Genomic DNA, 20,925 nt, shown 5'->3' with positions numbered 1-20,925 from the left:
CATCACCTGGAGAGACCGGTATGGGAGCTGATCGTTGGTTCCATACTTTTTGCGTCCTCTATTAGTTGCTGCCAGTTGTCTTGGGGGAGCTTCGCCTGTGGAGCCGTAGGCGTCGGTGGTGCCGTAGCCTGGGCTGCCATTGCCTAGGAGTTGCCTAATGCAGCTAGGCACCTCCGCGGCGTTTGGAGCTGAAGAAACAGGGTGAAGAGAACTTCAAGCCGTCCAAATTGAATGAGGTACAACTCCCTCAACTCTAGGGGCAGTAGCCTGCTTTGTAGATCGTTGGAATGGCCTTGATAAGGGCTTTCGAATGTGTCGTGTTTAGCGATGGCGCCGATCGAGTCCGTTCTACTACGAGGTATATATCAGTAGGTAGACATAAGAACAGCCGAAGGTGATATCCAAGTAACAGACACGAGATAGCAGTTGTCATAGTACTGGCGCCTTGGCGAGGCTTGTCTCGAGATGCTGCTTTATGGTGCTCTGAAAGGGACGACGTGTGCACCCGTGCTGGTCCACGAAAAGTTCCAATGTGCCATCTTTACCGACTTCGCCTTCGTACTCGTCTCTGAACTGCTTGCTGACTAGTTGGAGGTTGCGCACGGTACAACTATCATGACGTCCCATCATGGAGACATCAAAGAAGGCCCTCGTGTCGAGTGGGCGGATCCAGACTGATCGCGAGACGAGAGCGTAGATGCTGTTCCTCAGCTCTGCTGGGAGGTCGAAGAAGCGGAAGGGCTTGGTGGTCGTTGTTGTCATGTTGATGTGTAGTCGCGAGTCTGATTGAAGTGATGTTGGTGTACTATCGGAATCTGATGGACTTGACTCTCGAATTTGCTGAATGCAAGTGAGAATTCTGTGCGTCAAGCAGCTTGCAATTGGCAAGCGGCATGTGCCGAGAAGGTGATGAGCTCAAGGCCGCCGCAATTCTTCTCGAGACGGAAACGAGATGTTTGCGTGTACTCATACATACCCAAGTTTCGAAAGATTGCAAGCATAGTGCTGCTACACCGATACTGCCGTCATGTTATGATCGCTTTCCACCTAACGCCAGTGTCATATTTGATTTCTCGTCACGCATATCACTCTCACAGGCCAAGTGGGTTGCTACCACCACCTTTGCCGGCAGACCTGACAGCCTGCACCGGCTTCCCGCCCTGCGAGTTCTGCGAACTGCCCACACCGGCAAGTCCCAGAGGATTACCACCTGTGGCAACGCGAGGTCCTCCTACACCAACAGCATCCTTGATGTTATTACCATATCCAGCAACACCTTGTCCCCATCCACGTGTACGATCAGAAATCCTGCACAAGAGTCAAAGTCAGCACCATCTCTCATGGAGAATATCCATACACTATCGTCTGTTGTTGTGCTCCTCCTTGACCTGCTCAATCTTGCCCCGATACAACCTCAAAACTCTGTACCGCCCCGGCTCACTCGAAGGTAAAAGAACATCATGAACATACTGATTCCCCACACCCTGTCCAACCTTATTCACATTCGCCCCAATACTGTTGATGAAACCACCAGCATAGTTGCCCACTCCCGCGACGCTGTTCTGGATCGTCTTGCTAACCCAATTACCCTCACGCTCTTGTCGTGGAGGCACGGAGGGCTTGATGGCGGGTTTCTTGGTCGCGACGGGTGGGCCTGACTTGCTGCCAGAGGGAGCACTGCGTGGTGCTGGACGAGCTCCACCGCCGATAGGTCGAGAGGGGCCGCTGGGCGTCTTTGTGACTTGTTTGACGGCGGCTGGAGGCTTCGCGGCGGGGTTCTTGGTGAGTTGCGACTTTGGCTGGGTTGGCTTGGAGAAGGGAGGCTTCGATTGAGCAGGTGGCAGCTGCTTTGCTTTGGGGTTGGACATTGTCAGTTTGTTCGATATCGTAGGGTTGTCTGAAATCGTTTGGTGGAAGAGGTGTTGATACAGAGACTACTACAGTATGGGCATGTTATGGATCAGTCTCGAGCTCATTCCAGCTCTGTGGCGACCTGTGACCTTTCGACACGATCGTCACCCTTTCGTGTGGTACAATCCTGGTCGTGGACTTGATTGCGGAGCTCAGTGAAGTTGCACAGATGCGTCACTGACAAGGATACTCGGGATGAAGTTGGCATGAGCGCCACGTGGCTGAGTGATTAGTAACACAATCTTCTGCTCTGCAAACTCTCGCTTCGTTACCGTGCTGCTGTTCTCCTCATCACTATCCGTGCCCTGCAGGCACTTTCCTATTGTGACCACAATGAGACGAATCTCGTCGTGAGAAGTAACTATCCAGCGTCTCAAGTGCCGATAAATGATGCACTATTACCTCGCAGAAGGGGTTCTTCGAGAGGTTGACAGAGGAGCAGAGGCAGGGTTGGAAATTTGAGACGATGGATAGTGGTCATAGTCCTTTCCTGTCCAAGCCTGCAGAGTGTGCTAAGCTCTTCGCAAGAATTGCTGGAGACGCAGTGGAGAATGAAACGCATGGCAATCTTTAAATTGATGATCACATCTCACAATTTCGACTTTCCCTTTCCCTCCTCAAACTGCCTCTGCACGCTCTTCACGAACTCCCACCCCATCTCTCCCATGGGATACATCTGCACCGCATACTCCTTCGCCTTCTCGCTACTCGCCTGCCTCACCGCATACCTCGCCGCAATGCCCTGACAGATAATCGCACCCCTATAAAGCCAAAACGCCTCGCCCCACGTCAACTCCGCCGGCGTGATCTCGAGATTGACAACCTCTTGATACCACTTCAGACACTCTTCCTTCGTCGGTAGCCCCGGCGTCATCCCAGATTTGAACGCATCATTCGCCCGCCCCGCCGCTTCAGCGAGCGGGTCATTAGCTGTCGCGAACGGGGATGTGAGGTTAACGATGTCGGAGATTGGGTGACCAATTGTGGCCATTTCCCAGTCGAGGATGCCGATTACGTGGGGTTCTGTGGGGTGGAAGACCATATTATCGATTTTGTAGTCTCCGTGGACGAAAGTGCCGCGGTCTTTTGGTTGGGTTTGTGGGTTGGAGAAGAAGGACACCATGTCGTCGTAGTGGGGGACGTTGCCGACTGGTTTGCCTGTTTCGATGTCTTTGGTTTGTGCTTGTGCTACTGACAAGGTTGCGAAGGTCTTGAGTTGGCGGTTGTAGAAGTTATTGGGACGACCGAAGGATTCCATGCCAACGCTCTTTGGGGCGATGCGGTGGAACTTGGCTAGGGTTGTCACTGCGCTCTTCCACATTGCGTTCCTATGTTCGGGGGAGACGTCGGGGATGGCTGGGTCGGCGAAGATGCGACCGTTGAGGAAGGACATGATGTAGAAGGCTGTGCCTACGACGTTGTCATCCTCGCAGAGGCATATCGCTTTCGGGACAGGGACGTCGGTGTCTTGGAGGGACTTAATAATGCGGTACTCGCGGTCGACTTGGTGGGCGGTCTCCGAGAGGAGCTTGCCCGGGGGCTTCTTTCGCATTACATATTTGTCGCCTTTGGAGTCTGTGAGGAGGTATGTTGGGTTGGATTGTCCATAGCCGAACTGTGCTATCATCAGTGAATGCTACATGTATCAGCCAGCTCTGGAGCTCTCTGTTACCTGTTTCACGTCCAGCGGCGTCTTGATCTCTGGTGCATTCTGATCAATGTACTTTGCGAGCTTGTCGAGATCAATAGGTTGTCGAATTGGGCCTGCCATCTTGGATGGCTGTCACTGAGTGAACTACATGATTTACCATGAGAGAGAGGGGGTAAGAAGAGCATGCCGCGTGGAGCAAGAGTACCGAGGCTGTCGATCGCATGTTGCGTCCGCGGTTGCGCACTGACTCTCTGGCACTGACAAACTCCGACTTCACCTTTCATAACATCCTTGCATCAGTGTTCGTCAGTTTTATCACAACCAGAAGAACCTCATTGAGTACCGCGATGCTTGCGATGACTTCCGCTCTACACGGCTTGCGATGCTCCGCGTATCGTTTACCTTACCATTGATGCCGGCGGAAATTGACGGCGGTCTTGCTGTTGGCACTGTACAAGATCCTTTGAGCGCGAAGCGTTGCCATCACGTCCAGTTTGCATATCGAGACTATGACGTTGACTACGCAGCCATCCGGGTGAAGCGAGAGCGATCGAGGGTGATGGCAGACAGTTCTCTCTGGCCGGCAGTATTCTGCTGACAAGCGCTGCGCGAGTCAATTAAGCTCGGGCTTAGGGAGTACATTGCCAGATCATGGTTGCGGGTATAGGCTGCTTATAAGCAGACTTCGACGCACGCATATGACATCTTGCATCGGTGAAAGACTGACTCTGATGAGGACAAACTCTCAAGGATTTGCAAAGCATCCAAACGACCCAGTCATAGGTCCGCATGCTATCATGGGCCGGTGCGCGCGAGCGCTATAGCCAGACCACTTGCAAGCATTCCAGGTCCATGCTGCGCGTCTTCGCATTTGATGTGTGTCCTCGGAGTCATTGTTGAGAACGGTTTCGAACAGCCGTGTCACCCCAGAAGATGGCTGCGATGGACAAAGCTGGGTGTCTAGGCGCTGATAAATGATTTTTCGGAAAGGTCTAAGATCCACCCGCGATTCTTCCATTCTGTGGTCACTATGAGAGTTTACTGAAGCAAAACCAGCATTGACTGCCGTGGTACGAAGACCGCCGTGGTTCGAGCTGTGAAAGGGGAAAAGATGAGCATTCGAGCCTGAGTGTGAAGGGGTGGGGAAATGTGTCAGGCACTGCGCGCCCATTCGCGCTTCGCCTCCTTCTTCTTCAACTTCCTCCGCTCTTTCTCGGAAAGGGCAGGTGGCGGCGGTGTTGGCGATCGATACCGGTCGAGATCATGGGCGGTCGAGGTCGTGGATTCTGCCACTAGGTCTAGACGGGCGTCGGACGTTGGCGCTGGCGGATTCGTCGATGGGCTCAATGTCGGCTGCATACCTCTGGAGGTAGGGAATGCATGGCGAGCTGGCTCTTCGAGGTCCGGAGTGTTCAGAGTGCTGGCCTCATCGAATCTCCTGTGTCCGTTCACCTGCACTGGCGCGACAGCAGGCTTTCGGACAGGAGCTGCATGTTCCATATCCTCTTCCTTGTCCTTGCCATCGTCCTCGCCCTCGTCCTCGTCGCTTGACACTTCGACTTTTGGAATTACCTTCGACCTGAAGCGCTCGCGGGCCGCGTTTCGCTCGTCGATATTGTCATTGAACGCCGCATCCGTGAAAAAACAATCGTCAGCTATCAACAACAGGACACCCAATAAAGACATCGACCTGACATCTGCGTCATTACACTCACTTGTCCTGGCACGCTTGGGCGCAGCTTCTGGTGCTTTTGCTCGGTCCCGGACATATCGATAATAAAGCTGTCCGCGATGCATCGTCAGCAGTTGTCAAACATAGAAGGCTGATTTGCAGCACAGCTTGGTGCGAGGTTGTGGATGTTGCATGCGCAGATATCGTGGGATTGCTATTCCAAGGGTTGATGGCCGACAACAGGAGGGAGCAAGGATCGCTAGCAGAGACAACAAGGTACGATCGAGAGGCCTATTGGGAAGGGTTGGTGCCGGCGCAGGTTGGTTGAGCAGACAGCCGTTATCATATGGTGATGTACAGGTGGAGTGACGTGGAGAGTGAAGTGGAGAATCGATGTTCTGTTGACCGTTGAGAAGCGGCATCGCGCCTGCCTTCCTTGAGCTTGCTTCTTGCTTCACTTCGCCAGTGCAACGCGCTAGGTTCGCGACAGCGGTTCAGGCGGCAGCTCGGGTGGGTTTGATTCTGCGCTTCAACACAACATTTGCCGCGGTCGTACTGTATCCTCACTTCACGCGCGAACATACACGCCATTGATTTCCAACCGCTGCCCTGCAGCCCACCGCCATCACCATGGCCGCCGACGATAATGAGCCACCGTCATTACCATCTCCGACTGCAGCGAAAGCAACTATGTTTGTCGCCGATCGAAAGCTTTACGGCCACCTCGACAACCTGAAGGATGCTTGCACCGGCCGCAGGATCAACAGCGGCACGGAGCTCGTACATGTCACAGATTGTGGTAAACTGCTCAAAGACCTCACTGGCGAGATGGATCCAGCTGTGCCATGCCAGATGAAGCTCGATGACGGGAGATTTGCGCCAGATTTCAACTACCACGCCGGTGGCCACCAACTTCACGTCACCTACAATGATCTGGTAAGTTGTTGCATGTCCTGTGTGACATGATTACTGACCCGAAGACAGTCCTTCGTACCAGGAGTTCGCATCTCATACGAGCTAAAGAACACCGCCGGCCACCTGTATACCACCCTCGTGGTTGATTGCCACTTCAACAGGAGCCCGGAAACAGGTCCAGGCATTTACGACTACCACTGTACTCCTAGCGGCTCGATGTCGTTTGTCGTCTATGGTGCGGCATGCTCCGGATGCAACAAACTCGATCGCACACAGCACCGACCTGACGGGTACGATCATCGCATCATTGACAAGCTTGAGAGCCTGATTTCGCCCGATAAACCTGTGCAGCTCATGTTACAGCTGTCCTACCGCCGCGTTCGCATAGGCGACTTGCATAACATCAGAGATGTGCAAGCTCGCGTGTCCGGCGAGACCGTCGACCTTCTCCCATCCATCAAAGCAGGGGTCGATTACGCGGCGTTTGGCAACGATCCAGACCGTCTGGCGATTCCTGTGTTGCAGTACAAAGAGGAGGGCGGCATACTACACAGGATGCTGCTGGTGCAGCAGCTCATCTCCGGACAGAATCGCCACCTGATGGTACCGCAAAAAGCCGAACACACATTCCCGACGGTCAAAGCAGCCATTGTGGAGTTGGTCTACTCTCAGGTCGCGGCTGAAGCACAGCGCGAAGCTCATCGACTGTGGTGAGTACACAGTAATCGCCGTGTGGAGATTCTCTCGACACGGTATACCTTGAGATGTGAGCGGTAAGAAGAGCATCTCCAAGCTGCCCAAGGAATTGGAGTGCAAAATGTCATTTCCCTTGCCTCACAAGTCTGGATATTACAGCGATATCGTCGGCAGGCTCTTGGACCATCATCCTTCTTTGCCACACTATGCTGCCATCTTCAGGATTGTATCAGACCCACATCGCTCGTTTGCCAACGCTGCCCGGCAACTCAAGCATCTAGCCCGCCCTGAATTCGACGTAACCTTCACGCCTCACTACAACAGCTTTACTTTCAGTGGGCAACTCGAGACGGCGCGGCAATTGCAAGACAGCAAGCGGTGGCGTGCCATGTTGCTGAACCAACGGCATGCAGATATACCTTACGTTGATACTACTGCAGCGTCACGCATACCATCAGACGACCAGGAGAGGCATTTCCAGTCGTTACGGACTTGCAAACCATGGAATCTCGAAGGACTAGACATTATCGACAGTCTGAAGCATGTCAAAGGTGGTCTCCATCTAATTATGGGGCCAGCAGCCACCGGAAAGAGCATGCTCAATCGTGCACTGAGTCTGTACTTTTGGTGCCTGGGCTACCATGTGCTGTCGATTTCTCCCGCAAACAGCAAGTGTGACGCCGTTGCGAGCGGACTTACGCCTGCACAGCTCTATGCTGAGTTCCCTGACTGGAACCTGTCCAAGTTCGAGTTTCTGCGGCTCTTTCCGAGCTCACGGGACATCGGAGTGAGCAAACTCTCGCGAAAGCAAGCAGCGAATACCTCAGTCGGTCACAAGGGCGGTGAAGTGCTCTCATTCCAAGAGTTTCTGATAGCTCTCGATGAGAGGGAGCAAGTGCAGGGAACTGTCAAGCAATACGGCGTCTTGCAGGCGATGATCGTCGCTGCAGAGATGAGGAGGTTGGCTAAGATGATGAGACAAAAGATCGGTGAGGCCGATGTGGACGCCTGGGCATGCCTCAGCGAACTGATCGACGAACACCGCCAACACGCCATTAAGGCCAGCGATGTCGCTGCTCATCAACGGAAGAAGCAAGATTCCGATGAGGAGACGCCCGTCGACTGGTCGCACTACGAGGAGGCGTACCGTGCGTGCAAGGACCACATCATCAGTCAAAGCCGATACATGATCACCACGTCGGGCAACATTCACTCCAAGGAGCTCATCAAGAACTGGTATGCAGATGCAGATGATGGGACTAAGCGCGTCGGGGTGGTGATCCTCATCGACGAGGCGCCTAAGGATCAGGAGATTAATGTCTGGGCTGGCATTCTGTGCCCGCGATGGGCACATGCGGTGAGGGGTGTCTTCCTATTCGGCGACGAGAAGTAAGTGCCTCTCACGGTCATTTCGGGCGAGTGTGTGCTAACAATGGCAGGCAAATCGGCCCAACAAATACTTCCACCCGCCAGCTCAACCCATACTGGGATCGTCTGAACCTCTCGCTGCCACTTCGCTTGATCAGAGAAGGCTACCTAGTGTTCAGACTCAGAGAGCAGTACAGCATACATGCTGCCCTTGCTGACTTTCCCGGCCAAGAAATCTACGATGGCAACATGCGCAGCGCTGATGGCATGAACAAGTCCCTCGAAGTGGTCAAGCCCGGCTTCCGCGAAGCCTTGCTGAACATCATCACTCGAGAAGGACAGTTTGAGTTGAAGGCTTCCGATCATGACCTCCGGCTGCACTGGATTCAAGTCTATGGGAGCCTCGTGGTGCAAGGCAACTCAAGAGGCTCACCATCGCATGTCAAGGTCTTCTTCGAGAACATTTTTCCCAAGCTGTACGACTACTTCTCCTCTCGTGGAGAGAAGCTATCGGAGAATGTGACGATCGTCTGTCCGTATCGCTGTGCGGTAAGCAGTGCTGTGTATGCTGTTATGTGCTGATGGCTAACATTGCTCAGAAAACCCTATACCAGACTAAGATTAACGAGCTTACTGCCTTTCCATCGCAGTTTACGGTCGATGACATGCCACGACTTGAGACTGTCGATGGTGGTCAAGGCCACTCATCTTTCATGGCCATCCTCGATGCCACATTCCCAGATGGCGACCACCTCGGTAAGCACAATGCATGACAGGTTCCAGTGCCGCGATGCTGACAATTTTGTAGGCTTCATGACCCCGGCTCGTGTCAACATCGCCGTCACTCGCGCAACAGATGTGTTCTGGGTCCTTGGTGGCTCTTTGTTGTGCGATCGAGAGGAGAACAAGCAGTCGCCACTGGTGAAGTATCGCCGTGAGATGTCGAAGGCTGGTAGGGTCCATGCTCTGCAGGAGGACGCTGTCGGAAGAGAGCTATGAAAAGCTGACAGGAGGATGCATGTTTCGATAAGCGCATCTGGAATCACTTGCACGGGCAATGGAGCAACACGTCCGTGCGGTAAATGGGAGTTGGCATCGCGCTGATGGACAGAACGGTTGGTACTTGTCAGCCGGCCATGTACAATCGCTCCGCGGTGTACATAGCGTGTGTCACGGGACAAAATAAGGACACTGAAATGGAAATTTGAGGAAGTGCCTGTGACTGTCATCCCTCTCCAAAGCTCTACCCAACCTCAGTGGGCGAGCATCTCGATTGCGCATGCTAGTCTACTCTGTTCCTTCCACTCGGTAGTCAAGTCCAGCGTCTCGCCGTCCCTGGCACCATCCTCGCGGACTGTCTCATTGCCTGAAAAATGCTTCGCATTGACCATGCCATCTTTGCCTTCGCAGCCGTCAATCTGGTATCATCAAAAATCACTTGCGCCTTATCCCATTCCAAGCCAACCCCATCTGTACAACGCCTCGCTAATGCCGTCAATTTCCTTTATGCCCTTTCCCATTTTACACAAAATACAAGTACAATGTCGCTCCGATGCATGTGAAACAAATCTTTCTTGGCTGCCGTTCTCTCTTCTCCACCGTGGCAATGTTATCGGTGGCGTTGCAGCAAATTACCAGAGGGGAACGCCCCTAATCCACGCTTCTCCTCCGAGGTTGGGCTTCGCTTTCTGGTAGATTTCCTCAGCCACAGGGTAATTCCATCCAGCTTGGTCGAGACAGTCTTTGCAGAGCTGCATAGTCATCCCAGTCTTCGTGGACAGTTGGGTGCAGAGAGCCATAGCCTGGGCCTCATCAAGACCCGCGACCTGATAAGCCTCGGGCTCAGCAGCTGGAGGTGGTGTATGAGCGTTGTAATTCGTAACGACATCGGGTTCGAAGGCTTGCGTGCCACCATACGCTCGAATGGTGAGCATGTGGGTGAGCACACGCACTTGGCCAGGAACCATGCCGGGACCGATCACAATATTGTGGTCCATGCTGCGCTTCTTCGTGCTGCCAGTCCGTCCGTCGATCTCGTCAAACTCGCCGTGGATATCAATTGACATGCCCTCGAAACCACCTGGCTGACCTGGATGCGACACATTATGCTGCACGTGGGACTCAATCATCCACTTGCGTGCTTCTGTCATAAGGTCCGGATGCTGTGTCAAGGGCAGATCTTGGAAGAGCTTCGCGATAGCAGCGGCAGTGCGGTAAGATTTGCCCATTCGTGACCCAAGCCCAGACACCTTCTTAAGGTTGCGACTGTACTTCATGTACACTCCCCACTCCTGAGACTCATCGGCAAAGCCGGCTGGGTCACGTGGTGCCGACCCGTTGATGACAAGGGAGAATCGTGAGTTGTCATCGTAGAAGGCCTGCACAAGTCCCAGTCGGTCGTTGTCGAAGCCCGCGAACCATTGGGTCACGAAGTTGACGACGACTTCACCTTGGTCAACGAACAGAGGACCCTTGATCGGTAGTGGCAAGTCTCGTGTCGTCCTTCGTCGAGCGACATCTTCGTCGGTGCGTACTTGAAGGTCGTTGAGTATGCGCAAGTTCGGGTATCGGCCAACCAGCTCTTTGGCATAGTCGGGTTCGTTCTGCACAAAGGGGTTGCCAGTAACGATAAGGTGTCGTAGATCTCGGAAGCGACGTCTCCACAAGTCGAGGGCGTCGAGTCTCTGAAACTGGTTGTTCGAAAGGTCGAGATTTTGAAGTTTTGGGAGAGCATACGACAGATCCTTCACCTTGTCAACGTTTTCGAGGTTATTGTTGGCCAGGGACACACTCTGGACAGCTGCGTAGAGATCGTCCGGCGTCTCAAAGGACTGCTGTAAGACTCTCATGAGCGCAGCAAAGAACTTGGCGGCCTGCATGTCGGCTTTGAGATGTTGCAGCGCGGGGTCTTCATACAAGGCCGAGAGGTCGAGCAGCTTGGTGTCCATATTGTACCGACGCTCGAGGAGGTCTCGGAAGAGTTGCTTGAGCATCATGCTACCTTCCGAGAGCTGTTGCGGTTGTTGTTGATGGTTCCATCCGTCGGTACGTTCAATCGTGAGATCCACGCCAGCCCACTTAAAGCCGTTCAGCTTCGACAGTGCCTTTGAGTCAAGCTCATGCACATATACGAAGAGCACATCTCCTTCCCTCCGAGTCTTTTTGAGTTGTGCTTGTCGCTTCACTGCGGTGCCGAGTCTCTTGTTCATGCCCTTTGTCAGCCATATCTCGAGTGACTTCTGACCTCTGTCACTGTCATGTATGACCGTGCTCTTCTCCCAGCCTGTGACCTTGAACTCCACAATCTTCCCGCCACGAGGGGGCGCGTTGGTTCTAGAGTTGAGAGGAGTGTGCTTCGAGTTGTTCTTGTTGATTTTGGACTGGTTTCGTCGGTCGGTAAGGTCCACAGTCCCCGCTGGATACCTTCTGTTGTTCGTCCTGGGATTTGTGCTCGGTCCGCCCATATTCAAATCGCCATCGCGATCTGCTTTACGTCCTTGTTTAATTCGCTCTGAGATCGCGCTGCGGGGTCCGCCTCCTCCTCTGCGCTTCTGTGCGGGCATTTTGTCTTGTGGTATGTGGTGCTGTTGAGAAGATGTCGCGTGATTGCGTTTGTGTTGTCAAGGGCGGTATGCGCCGAGTGTTGTGATGTCTTATCTCCCCAAGTTGGCGTATTTGTTGGTGAGCTTGGGGAGAAGGTCGGCGGGTTGGTGGTGGAAGTTGAAGTTGCAAATGCGGGTAGTTTGAGACAATAAAGATATGCCTTCTATTGTGTAGAAGTCGAAGCTAGGCCGGATGCGGGCCGCAATCCTTGCAGATCTGTTGTTGCCTGGCGCGGATGCGTTAGATCTTTGTCGATCTTTGTTCGCGGATGGTGAACACTATTGTCGCAATCTTGTTGTGCGACTTGACGGCGATGCTGCTATGGACTTGATGAGAGACTACGTGTCTGCAATATACACGATGGTATTCGCAGCCTTGCAGACGGTGAATGTGAGAAACAAGCATAAATTTGCTGTGCTATGAGATCTGAGGACATGAAAAGTGTAAAATGCAGATGTCGTGAATATAAAGGCTGTGCACCGTCGCGAAACACCCAAAGTCTAAGAGGCTATCAAGAGGTAACGCAGAAAGCAGCCTTAAAGGCTAAGTACGCATGTGGCAGCAAACCGCGGATCATCTCGAAGGCATGTCTCATTCAGCCATTACTATACACATTCCATGCTCGCTTGCTTATGCATTATGTACAACTTGAAACCCCAAACCTGCCGTCTCTTGCGTGTCTATCCCATCCAAACCCAAAACTTCCCCCAAAGCGTCGTAGGCACCACCTGCTCAAAATACATCTCCTCGATCTCCTTCCTCCCCGTGTCCAAGTCAGCATCGATCGGCTTGACAAACTTCGTCCTGTACACCAGCTTGTACCCAAAGTACATCACGAAGAATATGATAACGCTGATATACGCCACGAAGAAGTCGGATGTATTCCACGGGATGAACGCAGTGAAACCATTCGTGACGATGATGAGGACGTTGAAGAATAGGCCGTACCAGCTGAACCACGGTTGCCAGAATGCTTTGTATGGTAGTGTATCTCGTGATTGGCCTCGTGCTTTGAGGGCCCGCATGAAGGCGATGTGGCAAATGTTGATACAGGTCCAGCTGATGAAGCCGGCGATCGAGGTGATATTGAGCAGCCAGTCGAATACTTTGCCACCGTCTGTTGACTCGTTGAGGAAGCCGAGGAGACCGAATGCGGCGGTGAAAGCTACGCCGACATAAGGTACGCCGCCATTGGTAGTGAGCTTGAACCAACTTGGTGCTGAGCGCTCCTCGGCGAGACCAACGAGAATGCGGGACCCGCTGTAGACGTTTGCGTTTGCTGCGCTGAGGACGACGCAGAGGAGGACGGCGTTGATGAGTCCTGGTAGCACTTTAACGCCAGCGAGCTTAGCCGCGATGACCATAGGTGAGGCTGATGCATCGGTGTTGCCAGAAAGAAGCTGCTCGTTGTCGGAGGGCACCAAAAGGCCGATGAAGATAACGGTGAAGACGAAGAAGAACAGAATTCTGTAGAAGGTCTTCTTGATAGCCGCGGGCACAGTCTTGCGTGGGTTGGCAGTCTCACCAGCAGCAATACCGACAAGCTCTGTACCCTGGTACGAGAACCCAGCCTGAATAAGCACAGACCAGAAGCTAACGAACTTGGCGAGTGCTTGATCCGTCCAGACTGCATTGTATGGTGTAAAAGCACCTGGGTGATGCCAGTACTTGAAGCCGAGGTAGCCTTGCTGTCCTGCACCAGCGTCGATACAGATGGCGAAGATGAGGAAGCCAATGACTGTGAGGACCTTAATCGATGCGAACCAGAACTCGACCTCTCCGTAAAATGACACTGGCAGGAAGTTGATGGCAGTTATGACTAGCCAGAATACGCCAATGAAGATGCCGACATTGAGTTCTGGTGCCCAGTACTGGATGATAAGACCACATGCCGTCAACTCGAGTGCGTATGTGATTGCCCAGGAAAACCAGTAGATCCATCCCATAGCGAATCCTAGCGCCGGGTCAACGAATCTTGCTGCGTAGACTGTGAAGGCACCGGATATCGGGATATAGGTGGCCATCTCTCCAAGCGCCACCATGACCGAGTAGACTAAAGTTCCAATGAAGGCATATGCGATGAGTGCTCCAGCAGGTCCTGCTGTTGCGAGTGCCGAACCTGATCCGATGAAGAGTCCTGTACCAATGGTTCCTCCGATCGCTATCATCTGAAGATGCCGTGACTGTAGCTTGCGCTTGAGCTGTACTGTGGTCCCTGCGCGGATCGAGTCATCCTGCTTCTCGACATCGCTGCTTCCAGAGGTAGAGTGGACATCGTAGGTTGTCTTCTTCTCGTTAGGTCCAGCACCGAATATGGCATCTTCCGACTTGATATGGTCCGCCATTGCTCAGACTATCAGTTAGCCAACTCGTGGCGGTGGTATGAAGGTGAAGTCTGTATCCGTGTCCGTGCGTGCGTGTTAGCAAGGATGTATTCCCAGGAAAAAGCCAACCTCCACGAGCCAAACGAAGCGCTTCTGTTTGTCGCGTGCGCCCTTGCGCTTTCCGCAAACTGATTCACGCTGTAGTCAATGTGCACGTAGTGATGAACGAATTAGAGTGAAGGAAATGTCGCATTCCAGCAAACTTACGGAATGCTCGACTTGCCTTGCCGTTAACGGATATATGTACGTAAGAACAGTCGCGCAGCGTTGCATCCACTCCGGCACCCAACAGCGGCGAGATGCTAGCAGAATTTTCGCGTTGTGAGTGCAAATTGTGGTCGGACAACGTCGAGAAGGACGATCGGGGCTCGCGTGCCCGGCGCACGGCCATGTGGACGCCGGCTGGGCGCCCGGTAGCTTGTATGGGCCTAGCGTTGCGGGTACAGTCCCGTTCTGGGTATTTGCTGCCGAGATCCAGGAAGCCCGAGAGCCCCAACGACGTAAAGCGAGTGGGAGTCAGATCCTGCTCGTGGTTGTCGTTCAATCACGATTCAGCCTCTTATCTACGGCCTAAACCGCACAACTAATTCCTGTATCATGTCAGCACACATTTCAGCCGGAGGTAGGCGTCAGGAGGATCTTGGTGTTGCATCCAGGAACAGCACTCGGCACGAGAACACTGAATCCACTCCGCTGCTGCAGATCATTGTTGCTCCACATATATGCAGCAGCGTCGTGCGCTGTGTTCACGCTCACGCTCGAGGTGATCGTGTCGTTGGTTGGGGTATCGGATGTGGTATGCAAGACGGAAGAATTCCACTGATCATGAAACTTGTTGCATGATCGTTACACACCACAGTTTCGCAAGAATGCACACCAGAGTACAGTGCCTGCATTTTTCTAATGAGCATAGTGCGGCGTGGCTCCTCATCTGTGACGCTGTCGGAATTGCAGTGCGATCGTGTATATCATCTCGTACATGGCAGTCGTCTAGATTTTCGATGGCGTGGCTTTCGCTGCTTTATTCATCACTTCACGGGTCAGCACGTCTCCCTCTTTCCTCTCACTGGCAAGCCTGCCAATCGCTCTCAACCTTGCAATCATGTCCTCATCTCCAAAATGGCTGTTGTGTTCATATTCGGGCTCCTCGCCATAAGCCACGCGAGCGGCATCGACCAAGATTCTGGCTGTCATCCCGAATACTCTATACCTGGGCTGCTCCAGTGCATTGTTCGTGCTGGTATAGAAAGACCTTGAAAGTGGTGGCTGCAACGTAGATTGCTTTGAGTTCGACCCAGGAGTCTTCGCACCAGTCGTCGTCGGTCTGCTCTTGACTTCCTGCGGTGGCCTTGGATCGGTGTAGGACTTTGGCTTTCTTGCCAGAAACACAGTCGATGGTGTGACCGGTACGAAGAACTGATGCATACGCCATGCACTTTCGTGCCAACTATGCCAGGAGCCTTTGTACCACTCTCCCGGGACCTTCTCCCGCGTTTCTTCGTCTATGTCTTTCTCGAACAGGAAGTTTCTGAATGGTGCAGTGAAGACTGCTGCAACCTCTCGTGCATCGAGCTTTGGCAAAATGTCCCTCGCAGCATCCGGATGTTGGTTTCTGGGCGAAGGTTCCGGTGTCTTCAGGTATGCCACACAAGGCCTCACGCCAAGCTCTGTCATTGCCAGGTTTGCTGGAAGCTCGGTAAGATGCTCTACTGAGTAGCCAGGCGGCAGCTTGTGATCGCTCATGGGCAGGCCGATTTCCTCAAACGCTTCCCTTCGCGCGGTCTGAAAAGGTGTTTCAGATAGCAGATCCGATTTACCACCTGGGAGCGCTGCTTGTCCGGCATCTTATTGTCCATCAGCATGTTTCTCCTGCTGCCCGAGCCATGATGTACCATACAGCTCTTGAGACCAGCACTTCTTATCGTCAACACCACTCGCAGGTCGCCCTTTCCATCAGCAAACAGCAGTATCAGGACTGCTGCCCTTCTCGCGAGCGGGCATTTGTACCAGTGCGTCGGTGGGGAGGTGAAGGAGCGAAGGTTAGCTAGGGCCCTCTGCTGCAACGTCAGTCATAGTCGCCGGATGTACTGTACACGTCTTACCTTTGATGCGGGTGTGAGTAGGGCCATAACATCGCCATGGTGCGCAGGTCTCCATGATGGACATCGAGGTCAACCTGCGAATAGTGATGCCGAGGTGATCGTGAATCTGGGGAAGGCGGAGCCGAGTGAGTTCGTAGGTGCTATGTAAGTCGTCTGTCAGCCAGAGCATTCACGATTGCGTATTGGACTGAAGCATGGAGATACAAGCCATCAGTTGAAGTTATTGCGATACGCTAAATTCTGCATCGCATTGTGTATATGCTCCCTGCACTATGTATGAAGCATGCTTCAAGAACGCTGGTTGTAATGTTCAAGTGAAAGTATTGTCAAGAAGTGCCGGCGCCTCAAAATGCCCATATCCTACCCAACGCCTCGCTAAGAACAAGAAAGGTGACCCGAGCAAGCAGCGCCCAGTGAATCCAGAGCCCATTGCCGCTGTGTTGGTCGCTGTGTTGGCTTCGTGCAGCTCCAATTGCAACTACCAGGTTAGCGACAGTGTCTGTTGACAATTCTTCCGTCGACTAGACATTCGGATCATGGTAGAGGAAGCTGATGTCTCGAGGTCGCTGTCGGTTGGACTTGACGAACTCCGCATCACCGGGAGGCCCTATATCTCGTCAGAACCACCGATCGTGGACATATTGATGCATGGCCGTACTTACGCTCGTTCTTCGTGTTACTTGCCAACATGCTCTGCAAACTCAAACTGATGCTCTCCACGTTATGTACTGGGCTCCATCCTTGCTTGTCCAGCAGGTCTAGACATATGATTCCATTGCTGTAGACATGCGGGTGCATAGGTATCGGCCTGGGCGGGTCGGCGAGCTTCATGAAGACGACTTCAGGAGCCTCGATCGGATACTGTGGAGAGAAGCTGAACTTAAGCCGATACTTCTCCTCCGGATTGTATAGTGGGTTGTCCAGCACCTGTATGTCTATTTCCCACTGCTTAAGATCGGGCGCGGATACCAGAGTGATGCCTGGAGGAAGTGGTTGCTGAATTTTAGCCAACTCTTTCTGTAACCGTTTGGCCGACATCCCAGCCATGATGACAGTCTTGAGTTGTTCGCGAGTGCCTTTGAAGTACTGCTGTGTCCGATGCGGTGGAAATGTTTCGTTCTCGAAATCGGCGGGTCTGACTTGAGGAATGTGTCGCCGTGCTCGTGCCCAAAAATTGATTGCTGCTCGTGAATGAAGCGTTCGTGCCGCCTTCTCAAAGGTGGAGTAGTGGGATGACCGAAGCTGGCAATGGCAGTGTAGAATAAAGTAAGCTCGATCAAGTAGTGACTGCCTTTACTTTCATGTGATCAGCTTCTTCTTGGTGGGGCTCTCATGCCTGCATCAGACAGCACGTGCCAGTATCTTGGCCTACGTTGGTGAATGCACGTCCGGCAGATGACAGGGGCTAGGGAGACCTCCTGAAGCTGTTCTCACCGCGAATGTCTCTAGCTGAGCGCTGATACCGGCAGGCAGTGCAACGAAGGCGACGTTGTGCCTGAGAGCTGAATTGTCAACGACGTGAGAGTGGCTGTGCAGGTCGTGCCTGCCTGCCTGGACCCTTGCGCGAACAAAAACCGACCAGGATCGGCGAAGCGGGGCAGCGTGATTGGTTTCAAGCTTTACGAGCTGGCAAACAGAAACGAATCCATACCACACGCTGTGCTCAGCTCCTGCTGGGCCGAGATACATCCAACTTCAGGAAAAGTTCCTCCAACTCAGCTACGATATCAATCGCCCTGCGCGCACAAACTCGAGCACAGAAGAGCAGCAGCCGCACGGCCACAAGGAGGGGACATCACCGAAGAGGGCAGGAAGAAGTGAGAGGGCGGCCAGAAGGCTGCCGCGTGGACAGGCAACATGTCGTGTGAGTCTTTCCAGAACAATCTCTAAGCGACGACTGCAGCAGTTGAAACGAGCAGGAGGTGCCTGAAAGGTGGTTGGCAGTGTCACATCGCGATCCCAGGTCATGAGCAAGGCAACAATGCGCCAATCGCTCTTCCTTGTGAAGGCCACCCCATGACTGCGAAGGCACCTCCTGCTCTGCCACATTTGCAATCGAAACTGGGATCTTACATCTCTTGATCCTGTCTCGCATCTTTTTTCCAACCCCTACACCCAACATTCACCGTCTCACCTACTGTTCGAGCGTTCGAGCTCTACCTACAAATCCTGGCAGACATTACCTTACAGCATCCAGGTAAAGAATGCTCGCGATGCAGTTCCCTCACACATTCGCATCGTCCACATGCGTTCTAAACAATGGCTGACATCAATCATGAAAGTACAAGGGATGTTGAACAAGCTCCATGGCCAACCCGAAAGCTATGACCGCAAGAGCAAATACCAAATGGGTCGTACCCTCGGCGCTGGCACCTATGGTATCGTCAAGGAAGCCAGTGGCCCAACCGGCAAAGTCGCAGTGAAGATCATCCTGAAGAAGAACGTCAAGGGCAACGACCAGATGGTGTACGATGAGCTGGAGATGCTGCAAACGCTCAAACACCCTCACATTGTCAAATTTGTGGACTGGTTTGAAAGCCGCGACAAATACTACATCATCACTGACCTTGCTCAAGGCGGTGAGCTGTTCGACCGCATTTGCGACAAGGGCAAGTTTACTGAGAAGGACGCCTCCGCGACGATAAGACAAGTCCTGGACGCCGTCAACTATCTACACTCCAAGGACGTCGTGCATCGAGATCTCAAACCGGAGAACCTTTTGTACATGACCCGCGACGAGAACTCGGATCTGGTACTGGCAGACTTTGGCATCGCAAAGCATTTGGACAGTCCCGAGGGTGTGCTCAAGACCATGGCAGGATCCTTTGGCTATGCTGCACCGGAAGTCATGCTCAAAAAAGGGCATAGTAAGCCGGTCGACGTCTGGTCGCTTGGTGTCATCACGTACACTCTCCTCTGTGGCTACTCTCCTTTCCGCTCAGAATCACTCAACGACTTGATTGACGAAACCCGAAACGGACGTGTTGTCTTCCACGAACGATACTGGAAGGACGTCTCAAAGGAGGCAAAGAACTTCATCCTCTCCTGCCTCAAGCCCGATCCACACCAGCGAGTCTCCAGCCAGCAAGCACTGAACGATCCTTGGATTGCAGGCAAGGGTGCCACCGACCACAACTTGCTTCCTGAGATCAAGGCATATATGGCACGTGCTCGCCTGAAGAGAGGTATCGACCTTGTGAAGCTCGCCAACCGCATCGAGGCACTCAAAATGCAGGAAGACGAGGAAGAAGACGTACCACAAGAGGCCGACGTGCCTGCTGACCCGATCGCCGCAGCCGACCAATCGATCAGCCATCGGCACGGTAGCACCACGAGCACCTCGTCCCTTGCCCCGCCGGAGCATGAGCCGCAAAGGAAGCGGAGTCTTAGTAAGCTGGCAAAGAGTGCAATCTTCAGAGAGGTACGTGTGTTGTGCGAGTTTGATTGAGCAGCTGCTAACGTGAGATAGGTGGTACTGGCGAAGGTGCGCGAGATGAAGGCCGAGGAAGAAAAGCAAAAGACCATGTCAGAACACACCAGCAAGTCGACATGATGAAGTTTTGGAGTACAAATCGACATCCGAGCGAGAGCAAGTGCTGTGAGGCGTGCTGAGTACATGCCAGTTTCTGCGACTTTGACCTAGATACCACAGAATCGACTGAATTTCTTGAACGCGATACAACCTCCACAGCTCTGCCTGCACCGTATCATCCTCACAATGTTCATCACTCATCGATCTCTTTTGACAGGTTCACTCCATCCTGCTATTCGTTTCGCCTCTACCTAGTCTTATTCACAAAAGCATTGCCATAAGCGACCAAGCCGATTGTCGCCAATACACTCAGACCCGTCGGCAGTGGCTTGAACCCGCCCCTGATCGCTCGTGGGATGGAGCTTCCAGCAAGCACAACAGACGCGATGAGAGCCAATTCGACGCCGTAGGACGCCTTTTGTTGAAGTCGATAGCCGCCGAGAAGATACAGTGTGCCTACGGACACGCCAGCGACGACGGAGGGGATGGAGCCGGTGCGAACGTAGCCTGTGATTCCACCGCCGGCGGTGAGGGCGCCGAGGACGAGGGCTATTGTGCTCAGGGACTGGGAAGGGTGTTAGTGGTTGGAGGCAAGCTGCGTTGTCGCTGGAAGGAAGGGGGTGAGGGGTATAGCATCGGAAGGCGGTTGCTGGGGAATGATGTACCATTCTGGGCTGTTGTTGGACTGTTTCTCGTGGTGTTGTTTGGGTGTTGGACATTGGATGTGGGTTGGAAGGTGTGCTATGGCAGTTGATAGAGCTGGAGTCTACAAGGATAGCTTACCTTTTGACGCAATGCTGTGGAGCTGCGATCTCCGAGGTCCGTGGCCTACGGACGACCGTTAGAGACTTCTGTATAACAGCTCGAAATAGAAACAGCGGCGCCGGATCTGCTCCGGTACTTTGCCTTATCTATAATATGCGGCGTTCTACTATACCTTAAGTTACGTAATTTTATATTCTTAATAAAGTATAACGTGCTTTACTACCGAGCGGGCTATACTACCGAGCGGGCTATACTACTAAGCGGGCCACTTTTACTAAGAACTATACTACTTCCACTTTAATTACGACGGTATCTTAACACGACGA

General features: G+C 53.1%; 11 protein-coding genes across 11 annotated transcripts; 3 read left to right on the top strand and 8 right to left on the bottom strand.

Annotated features, from left to right (window-relative positions):
• Positions 1 to 429: 429 nt before the first annotated feature.
• CLAFUR5_07931 (uncharacterized protein) lies at positions 430 to 762 on the bottom strand (the record flags this gene model as incomplete). Its single annotated transcript, XM_047907079.1, has 1 exon — positions 430 to 762. One exon carries the CDS (start codon positions 760 to 762, stop codon positions 430 to 432), a length of 333 nt encoding a protein of 110 aa, XP_047759295.1.
• A 329-nt stretch (positions 763 to 1,091) lies between these two features.
• Positions 1,092 to 1,868, bottom strand: CLAFUR5_07930 (uncharacterized protein; the record flags this gene model as incomplete). Its single annotated transcript, XM_047907078.1, has 2 exons — positions 1,092 to 1,308; positions 1,471 to 1,868. 2 exons carry the CDS (start codon positions 1,866 to 1,868, stop codon positions 1,092 to 1,094), a joined length of 615 nt encoding a protein of 204 aa, XP_047759083.1.
• A 632-nt stretch (positions 1,869 to 2,500) lies between these two features.
• On the bottom strand, positions 2,501 to 3,682 carry CLAFUR5_07929 (putative acyl-CoA dehydrogenase IBR3; the record flags this gene model as incomplete). Its single annotated transcript, XM_047907077.1, has 2 exons — positions 2,501 to 3,526; positions 3,584 to 3,682. The coding sequence occupies 2 exons, from the start codon at positions 3,680 to 3,682 to the stop codon at positions 2,501 to 2,503; spliced, it is 1,125 nt and encodes a 374-aa protein (XP_047759188.1).
• Positions 3,683 to 4,714: 1,032 nt separating this feature from the next.
• CLAFUR5_07928 (uncharacterized protein) lies at positions 4,715 to 5,248 on the bottom strand (the record flags this gene model as incomplete). The annotated part of the gene is made up of 1 exon (XM_047907076.1): positions 4,715 to 5,248. The coding sequence occupies one exon, from the start codon at positions 5,246 to 5,248 to the stop codon at positions 4,715 to 4,717; it is 534 nt and encodes a 177-aa protein (XP_047759187.1).
• Positions 5,249 to 5,864: 616 nt separating this feature from the next.
• CLAFUR5_07927 (uncharacterized protein) lies at positions 5,865 to 6,863 on the top strand (the record flags this gene model as incomplete). The annotated part of the gene is made up of 2 exons (XM_047907075.1): positions 5,865 to 6,170; positions 6,219 to 6,863. 2 exons carry the CDS (start codon positions 5,865 to 5,867, stop codon positions 6,861 to 6,863), a joined length of 951 nt encoding a protein of 316 aa, XP_047759186.1.
• Positions 6,864 to 6,966: 103 nt separating this feature from the next.
• On the top strand, positions 6,967 to 9,212 carry CLAFUR5_07926 (uncharacterized protein; the record flags this gene model as incomplete). Its single annotated transcript, XM_047907074.1, has 4 exons — positions 6,967 to 8,234; positions 8,285 to 8,762; positions 8,813 to 8,969; positions 9,022 to 9,212. The coding sequence occupies 4 exons, from the start codon at positions 6,967 to 6,969 to the stop codon at positions 9,210 to 9,212; spliced, it is 2,094 nt and encodes a 697-aa protein (XP_047759185.1).
• Positions 9,213 to 9,844: 632 nt separating this feature from the next.
• Positions 9,845 to 11,776, bottom strand: CLAFUR5_07925 (mRNA export factor mex67; the record flags this gene model as incomplete). Its single annotated transcript, XM_047907073.1, has 1 exon — positions 9,845 to 11,776. The coding sequence occupies one exon, from the start codon at positions 11,774 to 11,776 to the stop codon at positions 9,845 to 9,847; it is 1,932 nt and encodes a 643-aa protein (XP_047759184.1).
• Positions 11,777 to 12,496: 720 nt separating this feature from the next.
• CLAFUR5_07924 (Arginine permease CAN1) lies at positions 12,497 to 14,161 on the bottom strand (the record flags this gene model as incomplete). Its single annotated transcript, XM_047907072.1, has 1 exon — positions 12,497 to 14,161. One exon carries the CDS (start codon positions 14,159 to 14,161, stop codon positions 12,497 to 12,499), a length of 1,665 nt encoding a protein of 554 aa, XP_047759183.1.
• Positions 14,162 to 15,190: 1,029 nt separating this feature from the next.
• On the bottom strand, positions 15,191 to 17,349 carry CLAFUR5_07923 (Ubiquitin-conjugating enzyme E2 W; the record flags this gene model as incomplete). The annotated part of the gene is made up of 4 exons (XM_047907071.1): positions 15,191 to 16,044; positions 16,098 to 16,254; positions 16,830 to 16,909; positions 16,965 to 17,349. 4 exons carry the CDS (start codon positions 17,347 to 17,349, stop codon positions 15,191 to 15,193), a joined length of 1,476 nt encoding a protein of 491 aa, XP_047759182.1.
• An 810-nt stretch (positions 17,350 to 18,159) lies between these two features.
• On the top strand, positions 18,160 to 19,855 carry CLAFUR5_07922 (Calcium/calmodulin-dependent protein kinase cmkA; the record flags this gene model as incomplete). Its single annotated transcript, XM_047907070.1, has 3 exons — positions 18,160 to 18,166; positions 18,585 to 19,723; positions 19,772 to 19,855. The coding sequence occupies 3 exons, from the start codon at positions 18,160 to 18,162 to the stop codon at positions 19,853 to 19,855; spliced, it is 1,230 nt and encodes a 409-aa protein (XP_047759181.1).
• Positions 19,856 to 20,081: 226 nt separating this feature from the next.
• Positions 20,082 to 20,553, bottom strand: CLAFUR5_07921 (uncharacterized protein; the record flags this gene model as incomplete). Its single annotated transcript, XM_047907069.1, has 2 exons — positions 20,082 to 20,399; positions 20,500 to 20,553. The coding sequence occupies 2 exons, from the start codon at positions 20,551 to 20,553 to the stop codon at positions 20,082 to 20,084; spliced, it is 372 nt and encodes a 123-aa protein (XP_047759180.1).
• Between the last annotated feature and the right edge of the window lie 372 nt (positions 20,554 to 20,925).

The sequence above is a fragment of the Fulvia fulva genome, chromosome 3 (genome assembly GCF_020509005.1).
Source record: "Fulvia fulva chromosome 3, complete sequence".
Taxonomy (NCBI): domain Eukaryota; kingdom Fungi; phylum Ascomycota; class Dothideomycetes; order Mycosphaerellales; family Mycosphaerellaceae; genus Fulvia; species Fulvia fulva.
The sequence above is the reverse complement of the archived record's forward strand: the minus strand, read 5'-3'. Positions and strand labels throughout refer to the sequence as shown.